This window comes from Lepidochelys olivacea (assembly GCF_965140295.1).
Source record: "Lepidochelys olivacea isolate rLepOli2 genome assembly, chromosome: 1".
Taxonomy (NCBI): Eukaryota; Metazoa; Chordata; order Testudines; family Cheloniidae; genus Lepidochelys; species Lepidochelys olivacea.
This window is the reverse complement of record NC_140411.1, coordinates 2,785,094-2,804,046: the sequence shown is the minus strand read 5'-3', so window position 1 is coordinate 2,804,046 and position 18,953 is coordinate 2,785,094. Positions and strand designations below refer to the sequence as shown.

General features: G+C 47.2%; 2 protein-coding genes across 2 annotated transcripts; one reads left to right on the top strand and one right to left on the bottom strand.

The window, feature by feature from the left end:
• Window positions 1–5,103: 5,103 nt before the first annotated feature.
• LOC311514592 (olfactory receptor 52E4-like) lies at window positions 5,104–6,051 on the top strand (the record flags this gene model as incomplete). The annotated part of the gene is made up of 1 exon (XM_084617158.1): window positions 5,104–6,051. One exon carries the CDS (start codon window positions 5,104–5,106, stop codon window positions 6,049–6,051), a length of 948 nt encoding a protein of 315 aa, XP_084473284.1.
• Window positions 6,052–9,219: 3,168 nt separating this feature from the next.
• On the bottom strand, window positions 9,220–10,182 carry LOC311514456 (olfactory receptor 52K2-like; the record flags this gene model as incomplete). Its single annotated transcript, XM_084617018.1, has 1 exon — window positions 9,220–10,182. The coding sequence occupies one exon, from the start codon at window positions 10,180–10,182 to the stop codon at window positions 9,220–9,222; it is 963 nt and encodes a 320-aa protein (XP_084473144.1).
• Window positions 10,183–18,953: the final 8,771 nt, after the last annotated feature.

Genomic DNA, 18,953 nt, shown 5'->3' with positions numbered 1-18,953 from the left:
ATACAGCGATCAGATCCTGTACCTCCCGTTCGGTCCATGCTGGAGTTCTTTTGCGATTCTGGGACACCATCATGGTCACCTCTGCTGTGAACCAGCTGAGCAGCTAATAGCAGAGCGGCTAACAGAGGGAGTTTGCCTGGGAGTTCACCCGGGGAGAGCCTGCTGAGGCTTACATCTTGCCGGCTTCTCTGAGTAGTTATTACAACTCCTGAGGAAGCTCGTAGAAGGAAGGTAATATGGACGGGGGGTGTTCAGCTGTTGTGACCTGCACTGGATGTGCCACGTTTGTCTTTTTTCCACAGGACAGAAGCGACTTTGTCTGTACAAAGTGCAAGCTGGTCTCCATATTGGAAGAGAAGGTTCAAGGTCTGGAGCAACAGGTATCGACCCTGCATTGCATAAGAGAAACTGAAGATTTCCTGGAAAGATGTCAGGATATGCTTCAATGGGAACAATGTTCTGAAGATTCAGAGCAGGCTGTGCAGCGGGGACAGGAGGACGGTGAAGAAATTTGGCAGCATGTGACCTCCAGAAGAAGAAAGGCCATGTACCAGCAACACAGATACAGGTAAGTAACCATTTTCATGTTCTCTCCACAGATACTAATGCAGAGAGTGGACTAGATGATACATCTGAGGAAAGGGAACAGAAGGAGACTCCGCCAATTGGAAGGCATGAGATGCACTGTCCTAGGGTTGGGGGTTCCATGACCACCGCTCCGAAGAGAAGGAGGCGGGTGATGGTTGTCGGGGACTCTCTCCTCAGGGGGACTGAGTCATCTATCTGCCGCCCCAACCGGGAAAACCAAGATGTCTGCTGCTTGCCAGGAGCTAGGATTCACGATATGATGGAGAGACTGCTGAGATTCATCAAGCCCTCGGATCACTACCCCTTCCTGCTTCTCCACGTGGGCACCAATGTTACTGCCAAGAATGATCTTGAGCAGATCACTGCAGACTATGGGGCTCTGGGAAGAAGGATAAAGGAGTTTGAGGTGCAAGTGGTCTTCTCGTCTATCCTCCCTGTGGAAGGAAAAGGCTTGGGTAGAGACCATCGAATCGTGGAAGTCAACAAATGGCTACGCAGGTGGTATTGGAGAGAAGGCTTTCGATTCTTTGACCATGGGATGGTGTTCCAAGAAGGAGGAGGGCTAGGCAGAGATGGGATCCACCTAATGAAGAGAGGGAAGAGCATTATTTGCCAGCAGGCTGGCTAACCTAGTGAGGAGGGCTTTAAACCTGTTCACCGGGGGAAGGAAACCAAAGCCCTGAGGTAAGTGGGGAATTGGGATACCGGGAGGAAGCATGAGAAGGAGCACATAAGAGGGCAGGGCTCCTGCCTCATACTGAGAAAGAGGGATGATCAGCGAGTTATGTCAAGTGCCTATACACAAATGCAAGAAGCCTCAGAAACAAGCAGGGAGAACTGGAAATCCTGGCACAGTCAAGGAATTAGGATGTGATTGGAATAACAGAGACTTGGTGGGATAACTCACATGACTGGAGTACTGTCATGGATGGGTATAAACTGTTCAGGAAGGACAGGCAGGGCAGAAAAGGTGGGGGAGTTGCACTGTATGTAAGGGAGCAGTACGACTGTTCAGAGCTCCAGTATGAAACTGCAGACAAACCTGAGTGTCTCTGGATTAAGTCTAGAAGCATGAGCAATAAGGATGATGTCGTGGTGGGAGTCTGCTATCGACCACCAGACCAGGGGGATGAGGTAGACCAGGCTTTCTTCTAGCAACTCACAGAAGTTACTAGATCGCAGGCCCTGGTTCTCATGGGAGACTTCAATCACCCTGATATCTGCTGGGAGAGCAATACAGCGGTGCACAGAAAATCCAGGAACTGTTTGGAAAGTGTAGGGGACAACTTCCTGGTGCAAGTGCTGGAGGAACCAATGAGGGGCAGATCTCTTCTTCACCTGCTGCTCACAAACCAGGAAGAATTAGTAGGGGAAGCAAAAGTGGATGGGAACCTGGGAGGCAGTGACTATGAGATGGTCGAGTTCAGGATCCTGACACAGGGAAGAAAGGAGAGCAGCAGAATAGGCACCCTGGACTTCAGAAAAGCAGACTTTGACTCCCTCAGGCAACTGATGGGCAGGATCCCCTGTAAGAATAACATGAGGGAGAAAGTAGCCCAGGAGAGCTGGCTGTATTTTAAAGAATCCTTATTGAGGTTACAGGGACAAACCATCCCGATGTGTCGAAAGAATAGTAAATATGGCAGGCGACCAGCTTGGTTTAACAGTGAAATCCTTGCTGATCTTAAGCACAAAAAAGAAGCTTACAAGAAGTGGAAGATTGGACAAATCACCAGGGAAGATTATAAAAATATTGCTTGGGCATGCAGGAGTGAAATCAGGAAGGCCAAATCACACCTGGAGTTGCAGCTAGCAAGAGATGTTAAGAGTAACAAGAAGGGTTTCGTCAGGTATGTTAGCAACAAGAAGAAAGTCAAGGAAAGTGTGGGCACCTTACTGAATGAGGGGGGCAATCTAGTGACAGAGGATGTGGCAAAAACTAATGTACTCAATGCTTTTTTTGCCTCTGTCTTCACAAACAAGGTCAGCTCCCAGACTACTGTGCTGGGCAGCACAGCATGGGGAAGAGGTGACCAGCCCTCTGTGGAGAAAGAAGTGGTTCGGGACTATTTAGAAAAGCTGGACGTGCACAAGTCCATGGGGCCCAATTTGTTGCATCCGAGAGTGCAAAAGGAGTTGGCGGATGTGATTGCAGAGCCATTGGTCATTATCTTTGAAAACTCATGGCGATCCGGGGAAGTCCTGGACGACTGGAAAAAGGCTAATGTAGTGCCCATCTTTAAAAAAAGGGAAGAAGGAGGATCCTGGGAACTACAGGTCAGTCAGCCTCACCTCAGTCCCTGGAAAAATCATGGAGCAGGTCCTCAAGGAATCCATTCTGAAGAGCTTAGAGGAGAGGAAAGTGATCAGGAACAGTCAGCATGGTTTCAACAAGGGCAAGTCATGCCTGACGAATCTAATTGCCTTCTATGATGAGATAACTGTCTCTGTGGATGAGGGGAATGTGGTGAACATGTTGTTCCTTGACTTTAGCAAAGCTTTTGACACCGTCTCCCACAGTATTCTTGTTAGCAAGTGAAAGAAGTATGGGCTGGATGAATGGACTATAAGGTAGATAGAAAGCTGGCTAGATTGCTGGGCTCAATGGGTAGTGATCAATGGCTCCATGTCTAGTTGGCAGCCGGTATCAAGTGGAGTGCCCCAAGTGTCGGTCCTGGGGCTGGTTTTGTTCAATATCTTCATAAATGATCTGGAGGATGGTGTGGGTTGCACCCTCAGCAAGTTTGCAGATGACACTAAACTGGGAGGAGAGGTAGATACACTGGAGGGTAGGGATAGGATACAGAGGGACCTAGACAAATTAGAGGATTGGGTCAAAAGAAATCTGATGAGGTTCAACAAGGACAAGTGTAGAGTCCTGCACTTGGGATGGAGGAATCCCATGCACCGCTACAGACTAGGGACCAAATGGCTCGGCAGCAGTTCTGCAGAAAAGGACCGGGGGGTTACAGTGGATGAGAAGCTGGATATGAGTCAACAGTATGCCCTTGTTGCCAAGAAGGCCAATGGCATTTTGGAATGTATATGTAGGGGCATTGCCAGCAGATCGAGGGACGTGATCGTTCCCCTCTATTCAACATTGGTGAGGCCTCATCTGGAGTACTGTGTCCAGTTTTGGGCCCCACACTACAAGAAGGATGTGGAAAAATGGGAAAGAGTCCAGCAGAGGGTAACAAAAATGATTAGGGGACTGGAACACATGACTTATGAGGAGAGGCTGAGGGAACTGGGGATGTTTAGTCTGCGGAAGAGAAGAATGAGGGGGGATTTGATAGCTGCTTTCAACTACCTGAAAGGGGGTTCCAAAGAGGATGGATCTAGACTGTTCTCAGTGGTAGCTGATGACAGAACAAGGAGTAATGGTCTCAAGTTGCAGTGGGGAAGGTTTAGCTTGGATATTAGGAAAACATTTTTCACTAGGAGGGTGGTGAAGCACTGGAATATGTTATCTTGGGAGGTGGTGGAATCTCCTTCCTTAGAAGTTTTGAAGGTCAGGCTTGACAAAGTTTTGAAGGTCAGGCTTGACAAAGCCCTGGCTGGGATGATTTAATTGGGTATGGGTCCTGCTTTGAGCAGGGGGTTGGACTAGATGACCTCCTGAGATCCCTTCCAACCCTAATGTTCTATGATTTTATGATCACCTCTGCTGATGAGCTCTGGCCATCGTGGCAAGCTGCAGGTGACCATGCAAACAGTCAATGGAAATTCAAAAGTTTGCGGTCCTTTTCCTGTCTACCTGGCCAGTGCATCTGAGTTGAGAGTGCTGTCCAGACCGGTCACAATAGAGCACTCTGGGATAGCTCCCAGAGGCCAATACGATCTAATTGCATCCAAATTCCACCTGGCAATGCCGATTTCAGCGCTAATCCCCTCATTTGGCATGGAGTAAGGAAATTGATTTTAAGAGCCCTTTAATTCGAAAAAAAGGGCTTCATCGTGTGGACGGGTGCAGAGTTAAATCTATTTAATGCTGCTAAATTCGACCTCAACTCCTAGTGTAGACCAGGGCTGAGGAGTTCCATCACTGAAATTGTGTACACCCCCACTGTTTCTTTGACAAAAGCTGCTTATTTGCGAAAAAACATGGTAATGTAGAAAAAGCCAAAGGAACAATGATGGATAATTAGTATCCACACTTGTGTTTCCTTCTGGTGCCTACAAAGGTTTCCCACACCATGATGTGGTAGGAATTATTGAGCAGGGAGCACCATAAAATATGGAATTGGCATTAGTAGGGTCAATTCTTCATAATTCATTTTTCTGAATAATGACAATGTCATTTTCAGTGTGTGAAGAGGGAATAATCTGCTTCCCCCATGAGAACAGCCCCCAGTAGTGCATGTAGTGTCTCATATTCACATTGTCTCTCCATCCAGGTATTTGTACTGAGACCATCACCCTAGACCGTGGGCGCATACAGGAACTCAGGGGAACATATGCTAAAAGCAAGAGACACCGTTCTGCCTCAGAGTTGGACACCTTCTCCCCTACTCCATGTTAGATTCCAACACAACCCACTTCAGCAACCCCTCCACCTTCATCCTGCTGGGCATTCCTGGCCTGGAGGCAGCCCACGTCTGGATCTCCATCCCCTTCTGCACCATGTACATCCCAGCCATCTTGGGGAACATTTCCATCCTCTTTATTGTGAAGACTGAACCGAGCCTCCATGAGCCCATGTACTATTTCCTTTGCATGCTGGCTGTCACCGACCTGGTCCTGTATATGTCCACCGTGCCCAAAATGCTGAACATCTTCTGGTTCAATTCCAGGGAGATCGATTTCAGTGCCTGCCTCACCCAGATGTACTTTGTTCTCGTCTTCTCTATGATGCAGTCTGGGATCCTCGTAGCCATGGCTCTGGATCGCTACGTGGCCATCTGCCATCCCCTGCGACATTCCACCATCCTGACAAACCCCCTGGTGGCCAAGATCGGCCTGGCCGTGGTGCTGCGCTGCGGCATAGTTGTACTGCCCTTTCCCATCCTAGCGAGGCAGTGGCCTTATTGCAGAACCAACGTCATCCCCCAGCCGTACTGCGCCCACATAGCCGTGGTGAACCTGGCCTGCGCCGACACCCGTGTTAGTAGTTATTACGGCCTCTTTGTGCGAGTCTGCGTGATGGGTCTGGATGGGATTTTTATTGCTGTGTCCTATACCCAGATCCTCAGGGCCATCTTCAGCCTCCCCACAAAAGACACCCAGCTCAAGACTTTGGGGACCTGTGGCTCCCACGTTTTTGTCATTTTAGCCTTTTACATCCCAGGTCTCTTCATGTCCCTCATGCACAGATTTGCCCAAAATGTGCCCCTCCATTTCCACGTTCTCATTGGCAATATGTACCTCTTGCTGCCCCCCGTGTTAAACCCCATCATCTACGGGGTGAGGACGAAACAGATCCGGGACAGGCTGCTCCAGCTCTTTACTCATAAAGGGGCCTAACGTTTTCTCTTGGTGCTCTGGCTCTCAGACTGAGTTCTGTGAAGAGCTGGCTGGTGGCATGGTGCTGGGCCCCCTTCTCTGAATCACTGACTGGACAGTCAAAGTGACATTAAATCCTTTCCTGGCCTTACCGTTCTGTCTCAGCATGACAAACTGAGTAATCTTTTTGTGTACAACTCATTCTCCCATAGGATCGCCACCTTTCTAATTGCTTTTAACTGGATCTCTGAGGCCCCACGCCCAGACCTGCCTATTCTCCAAGGCCCTGTCCCCTGCCTCACCTCTTTCCACAAGGCCCTTTCCCTGTCCCACCTTTTCCCCAAGGCCCCATTCCATTCTCAACATCTTCCCCCAAAACCCCACCCCTGTTACTCGCTCCCATCCTCTCCAACCCCATCCACTTGCTGGATCATCTCCACCTTCCTCCTCCCCAGCCTGGGCTCCCTCTGCCCTGGGGCTAGGGTGGGACCTGCTGCAGCCTGGCAAGGACCCTTCAGGGAGGATGCAGCAGGCAGGCTGGTCTGGAGCATAGAGGGAAGCCAAGAAACCATATAAAATCAGCTGTGGGTTTGGAGCAGGGCTGAGAGGCAGGCAACCGAGATTGTGCATCGTTCAGCGTGTGGGCCTGAAAGCTTAGCTGCAGTGTCCTGAGGGCAGAGACCATCGTGTGGCTCATTTCCTCAGCTTTCAGCGATAGTCTCAAGTTGAAGTGGGGGAGGTCTAAGTTGGATATTAGGAAACACTATTTCACTAGGAGGGGGGTGAAGCACTGGAATGGGTTCCCTAGAGAGGTGGTGGAATCTCCATCCTGAGAGATTTTTAAGGCCTGGCTTGATAAAGCCCTGGCTGGGATGATTTAGTTGGGGATCGGTCCTGCTTTGAGCAGGGGGTTGGACTAGATGACCTCCTGAGGTCCCTTCCCACCCTGAGATTCTATGATTCAGTGATTTGTTCCTTCTGGCGGGGGGCCTGTTGCTGGCAGGGTCCCAGCAATAGGGATGGGCTGGGACCCCTTTGCCCTGAGCCAGGCCTTGGGGGCGGGGAAGGGATCAGCTTTGAAGCTAGGAGGACAACAGCTGAGAGAGGTGGAGGGATCAGCCCCTGCATTAGCTGGGAAGGTGGAATGCTGGGCAGAGGCCCGGGTGGCTGCGGGAGCTCACACGGAGGGAGATAAATCACACAGCTACCACTAGCCGGCAATTTACACGGCACCTTATCTGGAACGACAGAGCACTCAGGCCAACAAAAGGCTGAAAGGAGCCACATCAGGGGAGTGTGTGACTCTGCAGCCCTGAGTAGGGCTTTTTGGTAGTCTTGGGCCAAATCCTCAGCTGGTGTCAGTGGGAGCAGCCCCACTGAAATCAGGGGACGTCCCCGCACTAGAGAACCCAGTGGAGAGACAGCACCATGAATCTGTGCTGCAGCATGGACCACACGAGCCAGGTCTGAGACGCTAAACAAGGGATTGGCAGCTGGGGACTCTGGGCTCGTCTCCTGGCTCCAAACATTTTCCTTCCTGCTGCCCCAGTTTCCCCATCTGTAAAAGGGGGATACCTCCTGGGAGTAGTGAGCAATACTGTGTGTAGAACCCATCAACAGTAAATTCTGTCCATGTGTGACCGTGCTTCAGTGGGACATGGCTGAGGATGCCAAACTGAGGACAAACTGCTGAGACAGATGCTGGTGGTTATTCTATGATTACATTAAACCAAGACAGTAACAGTCATAAACTTCTGTCTCACCGCACTGGTTAACTAGACACATCCCAGCCCTTGCCTCCTCACCCGGACACTGGACTCCATGAGGAGCAGTCAGTGAAAACCAATTTCACCACATAGCGGGTCCTTCTCATCCAAAGAGACCAGCCACTTATGCAGGTCAATCTATCACTGAGATCTTACCCAATAAGACCAATTCTGCCATCCCAGTAGCAATTGAAAACTAAAGGTTTGATAATAAAAGGAAACAAGAAGAGTTATAAATGGTTAATAGATTAGATACATCCCAGTGGTTTTTCATGGTTCAGAGATCAGCGTCATAGCAGTGATGGAATAAACTGCTAGCTTGCAAAAGTCTCTCTAGAAATAACCAAAGCAGTTTGGGGGTTATTAGTCCTTGTTCAGAGCTTCCTTGTCAGAAATCCAGTGCAGAGAAATGAAGACAATACAGATATGTTTCGGGGGTCCTTTTATATTCTCTGCCCTGTGTTTGGAATATTACTGTCCCAAACAAAGCCCATTCCAGGACATTGCCAATATGAATAACTTCGGACACAAGGATGATACATGCAGATACACAGGAGAATCATACTGAGCAAATCAGAGCTTCCCCATTGACACCTGACAGGACGTACTTAGTACAGCCTCTGTTGACATTATATAACCGTGATAGCAACCATGATAAAAATGGTCATATTCAATCATACAGCATCACACCCTGTTCTCGCCCCCTCACGGTGCAACAGCTGCTAGCCACCTAAGCAAGGCACCTTGCCTGGGTTCGAGCAGGGCAAGCAGTTTGAACACTAGAGCCACTTGAGGATGGGAAGAGCAGATCAAAATCTGTTTTGCCACAGGGAGCCTGCTCCCTGTACAAAGAAAGGAGGAAAGAGTACTTTAAAAGTGAGAGGTGGACGTATGTGAACTTGGCTGTTTCCTCCAAGCATCACCAGCCAGTCCACTTGGCTTTGAACAACCTGCCCATACAGAGGTTCTTTTGAATGTCCCTGTGTTTTCTGGGACTAGCCCAAGGACAGAACTCCTGGGATGGGATCCCTGGGGTGCAAGCAGGACTGTGGAACAGCTGAGCCCTCCGTCCCAGCAACTTGGGGTATCCCTCTCTCACTGGGAGGGAATGGAGGGCTGGAGAGGATTCATCAACAGGGGTGGGGCCTTAGGATGAAGAAGCAGAGGAAGGGGTGAGGCTTGACAGAAGAGGTAGAACAAGGGGTGGGGCTTTGGAATCCAGTGACCAGCGATTAGAAATGTGGCAACCTATGAGTTAACGAGTTGCACACAGACTGATTCCCCAGTTTGTCAGGCTGACACAGCACAGTAGGGTCGGGGAAGGATTTAATGTCTATCTGACTGTCCAGTAGGCGATTCAGGAAAGAGGGCTCAGCACCATGTCCCCAGACAGCTCTGCATGGAGGTTGGTTTTAGAGCCAGACTACCAGGAGAAAACTTTAGGTCCTTTATGAGGAAAGAGCCAGAGCAGCCTGTTTCTGATCTGTTTGGTCTTCAAACCATAGATAAGGGGGTTTAGCATGGGGGGCACCAGGAGGTACATGTTGGCCATGAGAACATGGAAATGCAGGGGCACATTCTGGGCAAACCGGTGCGTCAGGATGAAGAAAAGAGCTGGGATGTAAAAGGCTAAGGTGGCAAACAGGTGGGAGCTGCAGGTCCAAAAAGTCTTCACCCAGGCGTCCTTTGTGGGGAGGCTGAAGATGGCTCTGAGAATCTGTGTGTAGGACAGGGCAATCAAAAACACATCCACACCAGTGATGAGGAATATCAGAGAGAAGCCATAGTAATTATTGACACGGATGTCAGCACAGGCCAACTTCACCATCGATATGTGCTCACAGTAGGTATGGGGGATGATGTTGGTTCTGTGATACAGGCACCGCCTCGCCAGGAAGGGATTGGGCAGTACGAGCATGCTGCTGCGCAGTACCACGGCCAGGCCTAGCTTGGCCACCGCCGCATTTGTCAGGATGGTGGAATGTCTCAGGGGATGGCAGATGGCCACGTAGCGATCCAAAGCCATGGCCACTAAGATCCCAGACTCCATCGCTGAGAAGCAGTGAATGAAGTACAGCTGGGCGAGGCAGGCACTGAAATCGATCTCCCTGGAATTGAACCAGAAGATGCTCAGCATTTTGGGCACGGTGGATGTAGACAGGGCCAGGTCGGTGACAGCCAGCATGCAGAGGAAATAGTACATGGGCCCATGGAGGCTCGGCTCTATCTTCACGATCAATAGGATGGTGACGTTCCCCAAGATGGCTAAGGCATAGATCGCACAGAAGGGGATGGAGATCCAGACATGGGCCGCCTCCAGGCCAGGAATGCCCAGCAGGATGAAGGTGGAGGGGTTGGTGAAGTCAGTTGTGTTGGAATCAGACATGGAGTAGAGGAGAAGGTGTCCAACTCTAAGGCAGAACGGTGTCTCCTGCACGCACCATACGTTTCCCTGACTTCCTCTATGTGCCCAGGGTATAGGGTGATGGTTGCAGTACAAATGCCTGGTTGGAGAGACAATGTTAATATGAGAGACTATATGCACTAGTGGAGGATGTTCTCATGGGTGAAGCAGATTGGTCACTCATCATACACTGAAAAATGACATTTCCATAATTCAGATAAATGAATTGTGAACCCCTGACCCTACTCATGCCAATTCCATATTCAGTGGTGCTCCATGTGTCAATAATTCCTATTTGTTTTGGTGTGGGAACCCTTAATAGACACCAGCAGGAAACATGAGGGTGGATACTGGTTATCCCTCATTGTTCCTTAATTCAGTGAAACCCAGGATAGAGAGTTCATGCTGTAGAGAGGTCCCCATTCACCTGGTAGCTCAAAAACTGACAGTGGAAAAAATCAAAGCTTTGCCAAGACATGGGCTGGGGGCAAACATCCCAACTAGAACAAACCTCAGAGAGAAGACCTGTCAGTTCAACTGAAACACCTGCTCTTTCGAAGCAGTGGCCAAAACAAAGACAATGCCTAAGGAATGGGATGGAAAATAACGTACTCTGGATATGTGCTCAGTTTTGGTTGCCTAGTCTCTATAAAGGGTATAGCAGAGAGAAAGGGGGTTTCTGACGGTTTGTCTACATTACCCACTGGATTGACAGGCAGCGATCGATCCAGTGGGGGTCGATTTATCGCATCTAGACACGATAAATCGACTGCTGAGTGCTCTCCCGTCGACTCTGATACTCGACCAGGGCGAGAGGCGCAGGCGCAGTCGACGGGAGAGCGTCAGCTGTAGAATTAGCACAGTGAAGACACCGCAGTAAGTAGATCTAAGTACATCGACTTCAGCTACGCTATTCACATAGCTGAAGTTGCGCAACTTAGATCGATCCCCCCCAGTGTAGACCACACCTGAGACAGGCTAGGAGAATGGGGGAGGCTGCCATATGCAGAGAGACTGAAAACTCTGTCACTATTTAGAGTAAAGAGAAAGAAGGGGGCATATGATAGAGGAGAGGAAAATAAACTGTGAAACTGATTGTGTTGAAATGGACAAACAGAGAACAGCTCCCAACTGCTAATATGTACAGAAAGTGCTTCAAAAGGCTCCTTCCTCAAAGCTGAGGCAAATTATCAGCAAAACTGATGGGCAGCAAAAATGGGAATGAAACTTGGGAATTCCTTAAGAAGACTTTATTACATAGCTACAAAGCAATGATAAATCAAGGATGTGGACAACTTTCGCTAAAAATCCTACCCAGTGGCAAAGTGAAGGCATCAACTGCAGGGAGGAGGCAAGCAATGTACAATAAACAGGGGGGTGGGGGGAGGATACAGATCGCAAGCAATACAAATTGCACTTTATGAAAATGATAAGGGATGTTAAAGATATCAGGAGGTTATTAAATATTTTAAAAACAAAGAAATAATGGAAAAGTTATAGGCCAAATTCTCTGGAGACAAAGGAAATTTGATAATATTGCAGAAAAAAATTGTTTTTATTTTATTTGGCATTTCCAGGCCATTAGCAATCAATGACGTTAAACAGCATCTACAGTAGAATGCTAGAGTTATGACCACCAGAGTTACAAAGTGACCGATTAACCATACATCTCATTTGGTACCAGAATTATGCAGTAAGGCAGCAACAGAACAACAAAAAAAAAAGGTAAATCATAGAATCATAGAAGATTGGGGTTGGAAGAGACCTCAGGAGGTCATCTAGTCCAACGCACTGCTCAAAGCATGATAAACACCAACTAAATCATCCCATCCAGTGCTTTGTCAAACCGGGCCTTAAAAACCTCTAAGGAAAGAGATTCCACCACCTCCCTAGGGAACTCATTCCAGTGCTTCACTACCCTCCTACAGAAATAGTGTTTCCTAATATCCAAACTAGAGCTCCTGCATTTCAACTTGAGACAATTGCTCCTTGTTCTGTCATCTGCCACCACTGAGAACAGCCAAGCTCCATCCTCTTTGGAACCCCCCTTCATGCAGTTGAAGGCTGCTATCAAATCCCCCTTGACTCTTCTCTTATGCAGACTAAATAACCCCAGTTCCCTCAGCCTTTCCTCGTAACCCATGTGCTCCAACCACCTAACTATTTTCATTGCCTGAACTGGACTCTCTACAGTTTGTCCACATCCCTTCTGTGGTGGGTGGTGAAGCACTGGAATGGGTTCCCTAGGGAGGTGGTGGAATCTCCCTTAGATGTTTTTAAGGGCCAGCTTGACAAAGCCCTGGCTGGGAAGATTCAGTTCGTGTTCATCCTGCTTTGTGCAGGAGGTTGGACTAGATGACCTCCTGAAGTCTCTTAAAACCCTAATATTCTATTATTCTATTTAATGGGTGTGCAGAGCCAAAAGGGCCACAGACTTATTCTCGGTCCCATCCCACCCATTCTCGATTCCATCATGCCCATGTGGCACTCCGTTTGATGAGCAGCAAGAGATGGGTACCTGTGAATCCTGAGATGGAAGTGTCTTCTCTGGGAATTCCCTTCAGCTAGCCGTGTCTCACACCTCTCTCACCCCAGCATTTGCAGCAGCATCCCACGCTGAGAGCCAACACAAGGGTATGCACCGTTTGTAATATAGCTTTCTGCAATCCCAGTGGGGTTCACTCAGCCTCTCGCAAATAATCTGAATGTAAACAGGCTGGGGAGAAGCTTGTCTGCACTCTTTATACAGCTTCGGGAATAAACACTAATTACATGACTTTCCCAAGGGGAGATGAGAACTCCTGGGCTCTCCGCTGAGCCCGAGAGGAATTGACTGCTCTGTGCATTTGTGTATTTTTAAAAATTATGGATGGTTAATAAAGAAACTAGGGATAATACCTAGGTCTCCATAGGGTCTCATACACTGAAATACCCAGGACAGATAGGTAGGCAGTAGACAGATAGATCTGGAGAAAGATGACTGAGAGGAGACACAAACACCTTCTGCAGACACATGGGGCAGTCACTATGGTATCAGAAACGAGTAATTCTCATCAGTAACTATCATCATACTGTGCAGCATCTTTAATTGAAGGATCTTGAAAACACCTAGCAAAGGAAAGTTGTTAGGGGGTTTATTCCTTCACCCACTTACTTCCCTGTCCTTCTCGCTTGAACAGAGAGCAACAATACCCGAAGTCCAAAGGTGCAAACAATTCGATGTTTATTGGGGTGAACTTCCAGCAAACATGATTCCAGTTTCCTTCCTTAGTATCCTCCTTCCTGGCTCTGACACCACAGAGCCTTACACCTGTGTCCCTGTTCCCATTTCCCCCTTTAGCAAAGCATGATTCCAATTTCCTTACCCCCATTCCCTGTTCCCATTTCCCCCACCCACATGCCCACCCCACCCCCCTAATCCCTGATTGACTGCAAACTATATAGTAAAACTTGAGTTCTGCTTTGCTATACCTTAACCAATCATGTTCCTGAAATTTAACTAACCAATCCTAACATATTGTAACATGATTATGTAACCAATTATATCCCACCACCTTAATTAATTTACACCCAGCAAAAGTAATTATACAGCAGACAGAAACAATCACAGAACCAGATAGAGATTATACAGACAAACAATAGCAAAGTGGGAACTATAATGACAAAACTATACAGAAGTGAGGATTTCACATCCCAGCTATTGATAAGTGAGTTCTTGCCAGACAGGATGCTATCAAACTAAGTTTCCTTTTACATTTTCTAGGCACTTCCCTTTCTCTGGAGGCAATAGGCACTATCAGGACAGGATTGTATTCCTAACAGCCCAATAGCACCTTATTTCAATGTGACTAGTTTGGAATGTGAGGAGGTGACCGGTCGCTTCCCAGCTTATGGCTGCCTCTGTGGCTTAGCCAGAGGCCTTAGCCTAAGAACAGGGCCTCAGACTGTCACAGGGAGAGAAGGCCCTTACACCGGCAGACAGTGATTTTGATTCTTTCCTTTATACCTCTAGAACTAGCCAAGTGATAAGAATACACCTACATTCTTAGAGTATAGGCCTTTACAGACAGACCTGAATATCTATATCCTAACAAAAGTCCTTGTGCTCTCCTCCCTAAGACGCATACCCCTGTGATCTCTAGGGTAGAACAGGTCATGTGCTCAGCTCCAAAGGGCTCCTAGCTAATGGCCTGGACAGTTGTCTCACCGGCCTGCACTACACCCCTCCCTCCCTTTGCCTGTCGAGGTTTTGCCTCCCGCTGCAGAGTTAAAGGAATTCTCACCCACCTCCTCAGTTGTTTCTACAATTCCATCACCCTTCTCTGGGCTCTCCTCCTGGACACATCTTCTTAAGCTCCCTAACACTGGGCTTGGCCTTTGTTTAGCGGCAACCTGGACATTTGTCTCCCTGACAGGCAATATAATCTCCTCCCTTCCTGAGCAGACACTGCCTTCAGCCGCCAGGCAGGAGCTGGTCTCAGCCACCCCCACCCCGGAAGCATGCAGCCTCCCCCCTGCTGCAGAGGAATCAAGGAGACTTGTTCTCCTTCCTTCAGAAGTTCCTGGGACATTCCCTTTTCCCTCTGGGGTTCCAGAAAAATGCTCCTTCTTGTTGCAGGTGGACACTTTAACAGCCTGAGCTACATGGAAGAAATCATTCCCAATCAGCATTTCAACAGGGTTATTGTCTAGACCCTGATAATGCAGCTTCCAAAACCTCAGTTTTTATGTGCACTTTAGCGAAAGGCACAAGGATTTTATAACCTATGACGAAGGAAAGCTCTGCCATCTGTCCTTGTAGCATGTCACCTTCTTGCATTATACTCAGCCCAACCACAGGAATTTCTGCCCCTGTATTCCCATCCAAGGTGCTCCCTGCTTTGATGCTGACAGACTTGATGTGCTTCATACCTGGGGGTGCAAAGGCTAATTTTACAGTATGATAAGTATCAGGTGCCAGAGGGGCTTCTGTGCTCAGGATCTCAGCATTTACATGGGCAGCCTGCTCTCTACTTTCTCCCAGCACAGGGCATTTATTCCTCGGATGATCAGTGGGATTGCAATGACAGCACCAGCTGGACGCTTTTGTTTTAAAAATAGATTTTGGTCTCAGATTGGAAGAGTGGGGTAAAACAGAACCCTGCCAAGTGTAAACCCCTTCATTAGATGCCTGTGTCTGCTCAAAATCACCAACCTCATCCACAGTTTTCATCTTTTTCTTCTATGGACACTGTTTTACATCACCTTTACATATGGTTAGGAAATGCTCCTGAGCAACAAGGGCAAACATTCCTTCAAAGCTTGTAACACTTTTGCGCCCTACCCACTTTCCCATTAAATCTTTCATTTTGTTTAAGTATTCCACATTACTCATACCTGCACCTCTCTTAAGACTCCTAAATTTCACTCTATACATTTCAGAGGTCATCTGAAATTGCTTCAAAACCATTTTTTTTTAAATTTACAATAATCTAAAGCATCCTCAATTGGCATTTTATTGAATATACCCAGAGCTTTCCAGTTAACTTTGCAATTAAAGTGGTTACCTTCTGGTCATCAAGAACCTTATGAATCACACACAGGATATTAAAGTTACTGAAGAATTCAGCAATATCCCCTGCCTCATTGAATGCAGGACACAGCTGTTACCATTTGTGGATTTTTGGATAGGTGGGAATCAGTGGAGGGGGAAGGCTCTGGTTCTGCTTTTCCAGCAAGTCCAACTGGTGTTTCCATTCTCCCTCTTTCTCCTCAATTTCTTGTTTTAGTTCTGTAGCCCTTCTGTGTTCAGCCTCCTCTCTGGCAGCCTCTGCCCACTTTAGCTCCAAAATTCTCCTAGGTTCTTTTTTCTTTCTCTACTGCCTCCAATCTGAATAGCTCCAATTTCACAATTGTTTCACTGTTTCCCCTCATATTACTGCTTTTCTGTCCCAACTTCCTGTTCCCAAAATAAACCGACAGAAAAGAACTGATATACCAATCTGGGCCCCATCTCACTCTGTGAGGCTGTGACAAGCTGCAAACCCCTCCAGGTCCTGCACTCCCTCAAATGTTCACAGGCAGGGACACACCCAGCTGAGTTACATGAATGCTTTCACCAGCCACTCATGAAACAACAACAGAGAGGCTCCAGACAATTCCCCCCAGTTCCCCAGCCTAGGAACTCAGAGCTGTACCGTCTTGCTCTGGTCTGAAGTAAACCCAATGTAAGTTTATTACCTAATCTGCCCCTCCCTGTATGTGAAGAGAATAGTGCACCAGCTCTTGATAGGACATTTGAAACAAGTCATTGTTTTAGGTAAAAAAATATGAAACCGATTTATTAAGTATGGAAAATATATTTTAAGTGGTTATAAGTAATAAATGTAAAGATCAAAATTGGCCACCTAAGAAATAAAACAAGATCACAGTCTGAGCACTATAAAATAGAGAGGTTTTAAGTTGAGCACTATCTCATCCTAATCGTACAGACAGTTCACCTATGTTCCATACACAGGTTGGGATTTCTCCTTCCCCAGTTGGGACCTCCTCCCCTGTCAAAGTCTTTTCCTCGAGACATGTTTCCGGGTATTCAGTTGTGGGAGGAGTGAGATGAAGTGGTTCTGTCACTTCTCACTTTAATAACTTCTGAGATGGGGAGGTGTCAAGGTTCCTTCCCCACTCTGAACTCTAGGGTACAGATGTGGGGACCTGCATGAAAACCTCCTAAGCTTACTTTTACCAGCTTAGGTTAAAAACTTCCCCAAGGTACAAATTAATTTTACCCTTTGCCCTTGGAATTTCCACTGCCACCACCAAACTTTAACTGGGTTTACTGGGAAATGTAGTTTAGACACATCTTTCCCCCCAAAATCCTCCCAAACCTTGCACCCCACTTCCTGGGGATGGTTTGGTAAAAATCGTCACCAATTTGCATAGGTGGCCACAGACCCAAAACCTTGGATCTTAGAACAAGGAAAAAGCATTCAGTTTTCTTACAAGAAGACTTGTAATAGAAGTAAAGGAATCACCTCTGTAAAATCAGGATGGTAGATACCTTACAGGATAATTTGATTCAAAACATAGAGAATTCCTCTAGGCAAAACCTTAAGTTACAAAAAAGACACACAGACAGGAGTAGTCATTCTATTCAGCACAGTTCTTTTCTCAACCATTTAAAGAAATCATAATCTAACACATACCTAGCTAGATTACTTACTGAAAGTTCTAAGACTCCATTCCTGGTCTATCCCAGGCAGAAACCGCATATAGACAGACAGAGACCCTTTTTTTCTCTCTCTCCTCCCAGCTTTTGAAAGTATCTTGTCTCCTCATTGGCCATTTTGGTCAGGTGCCAGCGAGGTTACCTTTAGCTTCTTAACCCTTTACAGGTGAGAGGATTTTTCGTCTGGCCAGGAGGGATTTTCAAGGGGTTCACCCTTCCCTTTACATTTATGACAGGAGGGAACTTCATTTTCCAAATAAAGCCCCCAGCACATTTAGTGGAAGAGTACAGGCACAAGATGGAGTCCGGTGTCATGAGAGCTGGTCGCAAGCCCTTGCGTGTTTTGATTAGTAATAGCAGGGGATATTGCCAGTATTCTGGCTACAACATCCCCAGAAAAGTCCATCAGGTGGGGATTAGCTTCTTGCACATCCCATTGGGTTCATTAATGGCCCATGAATATGAATAGTGCATTGACAATGTGCTGGTTAGACTGGATGTAAACATACTTGTGAGAGTTACCACAGGAGCAAATACACTTGAAATAGAGGCTCATAGTCAATATTCGTAACTTCAGCTACAAAAATGAGACATGCATAGAAACAGGATAATCATATTCAGCAAACCAAGTTTTTTTCCACTGACACCTCACGTGACATTTTGAAGAGATTTGTTGCAATTATGTAACAGTGGTGAGTGCTGGGGTGCCAGGGTGTTGCTTTGGGGTACAGAGTGTCACAGCAATATACCTATAGAACGAGAGGTTTCAGAGTAACAGCCGTCTTAGTCTGTATTCGCAAAAAGAAAAGGAGTACTTGTGGCACCTTAGAAACTAACCAATTTATTAGAGCATGAGCTTTCGTGAGCTACAGCTCACTTCATCGGATGCATACCGTGGAAACTGCAGCAGACTTTATATACACACATTGAATATGAAACAATACCTCCTCCCACCCCACTGTCCTGCTGGTAATAGCTTATCTAAAGTGATCATCAAGTTGGGCCATTTCCAGCACAAATCCAGGTTTTCTCACCCTCCACCCCCCCACACACAAATTCACTCTCCTGCTGGTGATAGCCCATCCAAAGTGACAACTCTCTACACAATGTGCATGATAATCAAGTTGGGCCATTTCCTGCACAAATTCAGGTTCTCACGCCCCCCCACCCCCATACACACACAAACTCACTCTACTGCTGGCAATAGCTCATCCAAACTGACCACTCTCCAAGTTTAAATCCAAGTTAAACCATAACGTCGGTGGGGGGAGGGGGGTAGGAAAAACAAGGGGAAATAGGCTACCTTGCATAATGACTTAGCCACTCCCAGGCTCTATTTAAGCCTAAATTAATAGTATCCAATTTGCAAATGAATTCCAATTCAGCAGTTTCTTGCTGGAGTCTGGATTTGAAGTTTTTTTTGTTTTAAGATAGCGACCTTCATGTCCTTGATTGCGTGACCAGAGAGATTGAAGTGTTCTCCGACTGGTTTATGAATGTTATAATTCTTGACATCTGATTTGTGTCCATTTATTCTTTTACGTAGAGA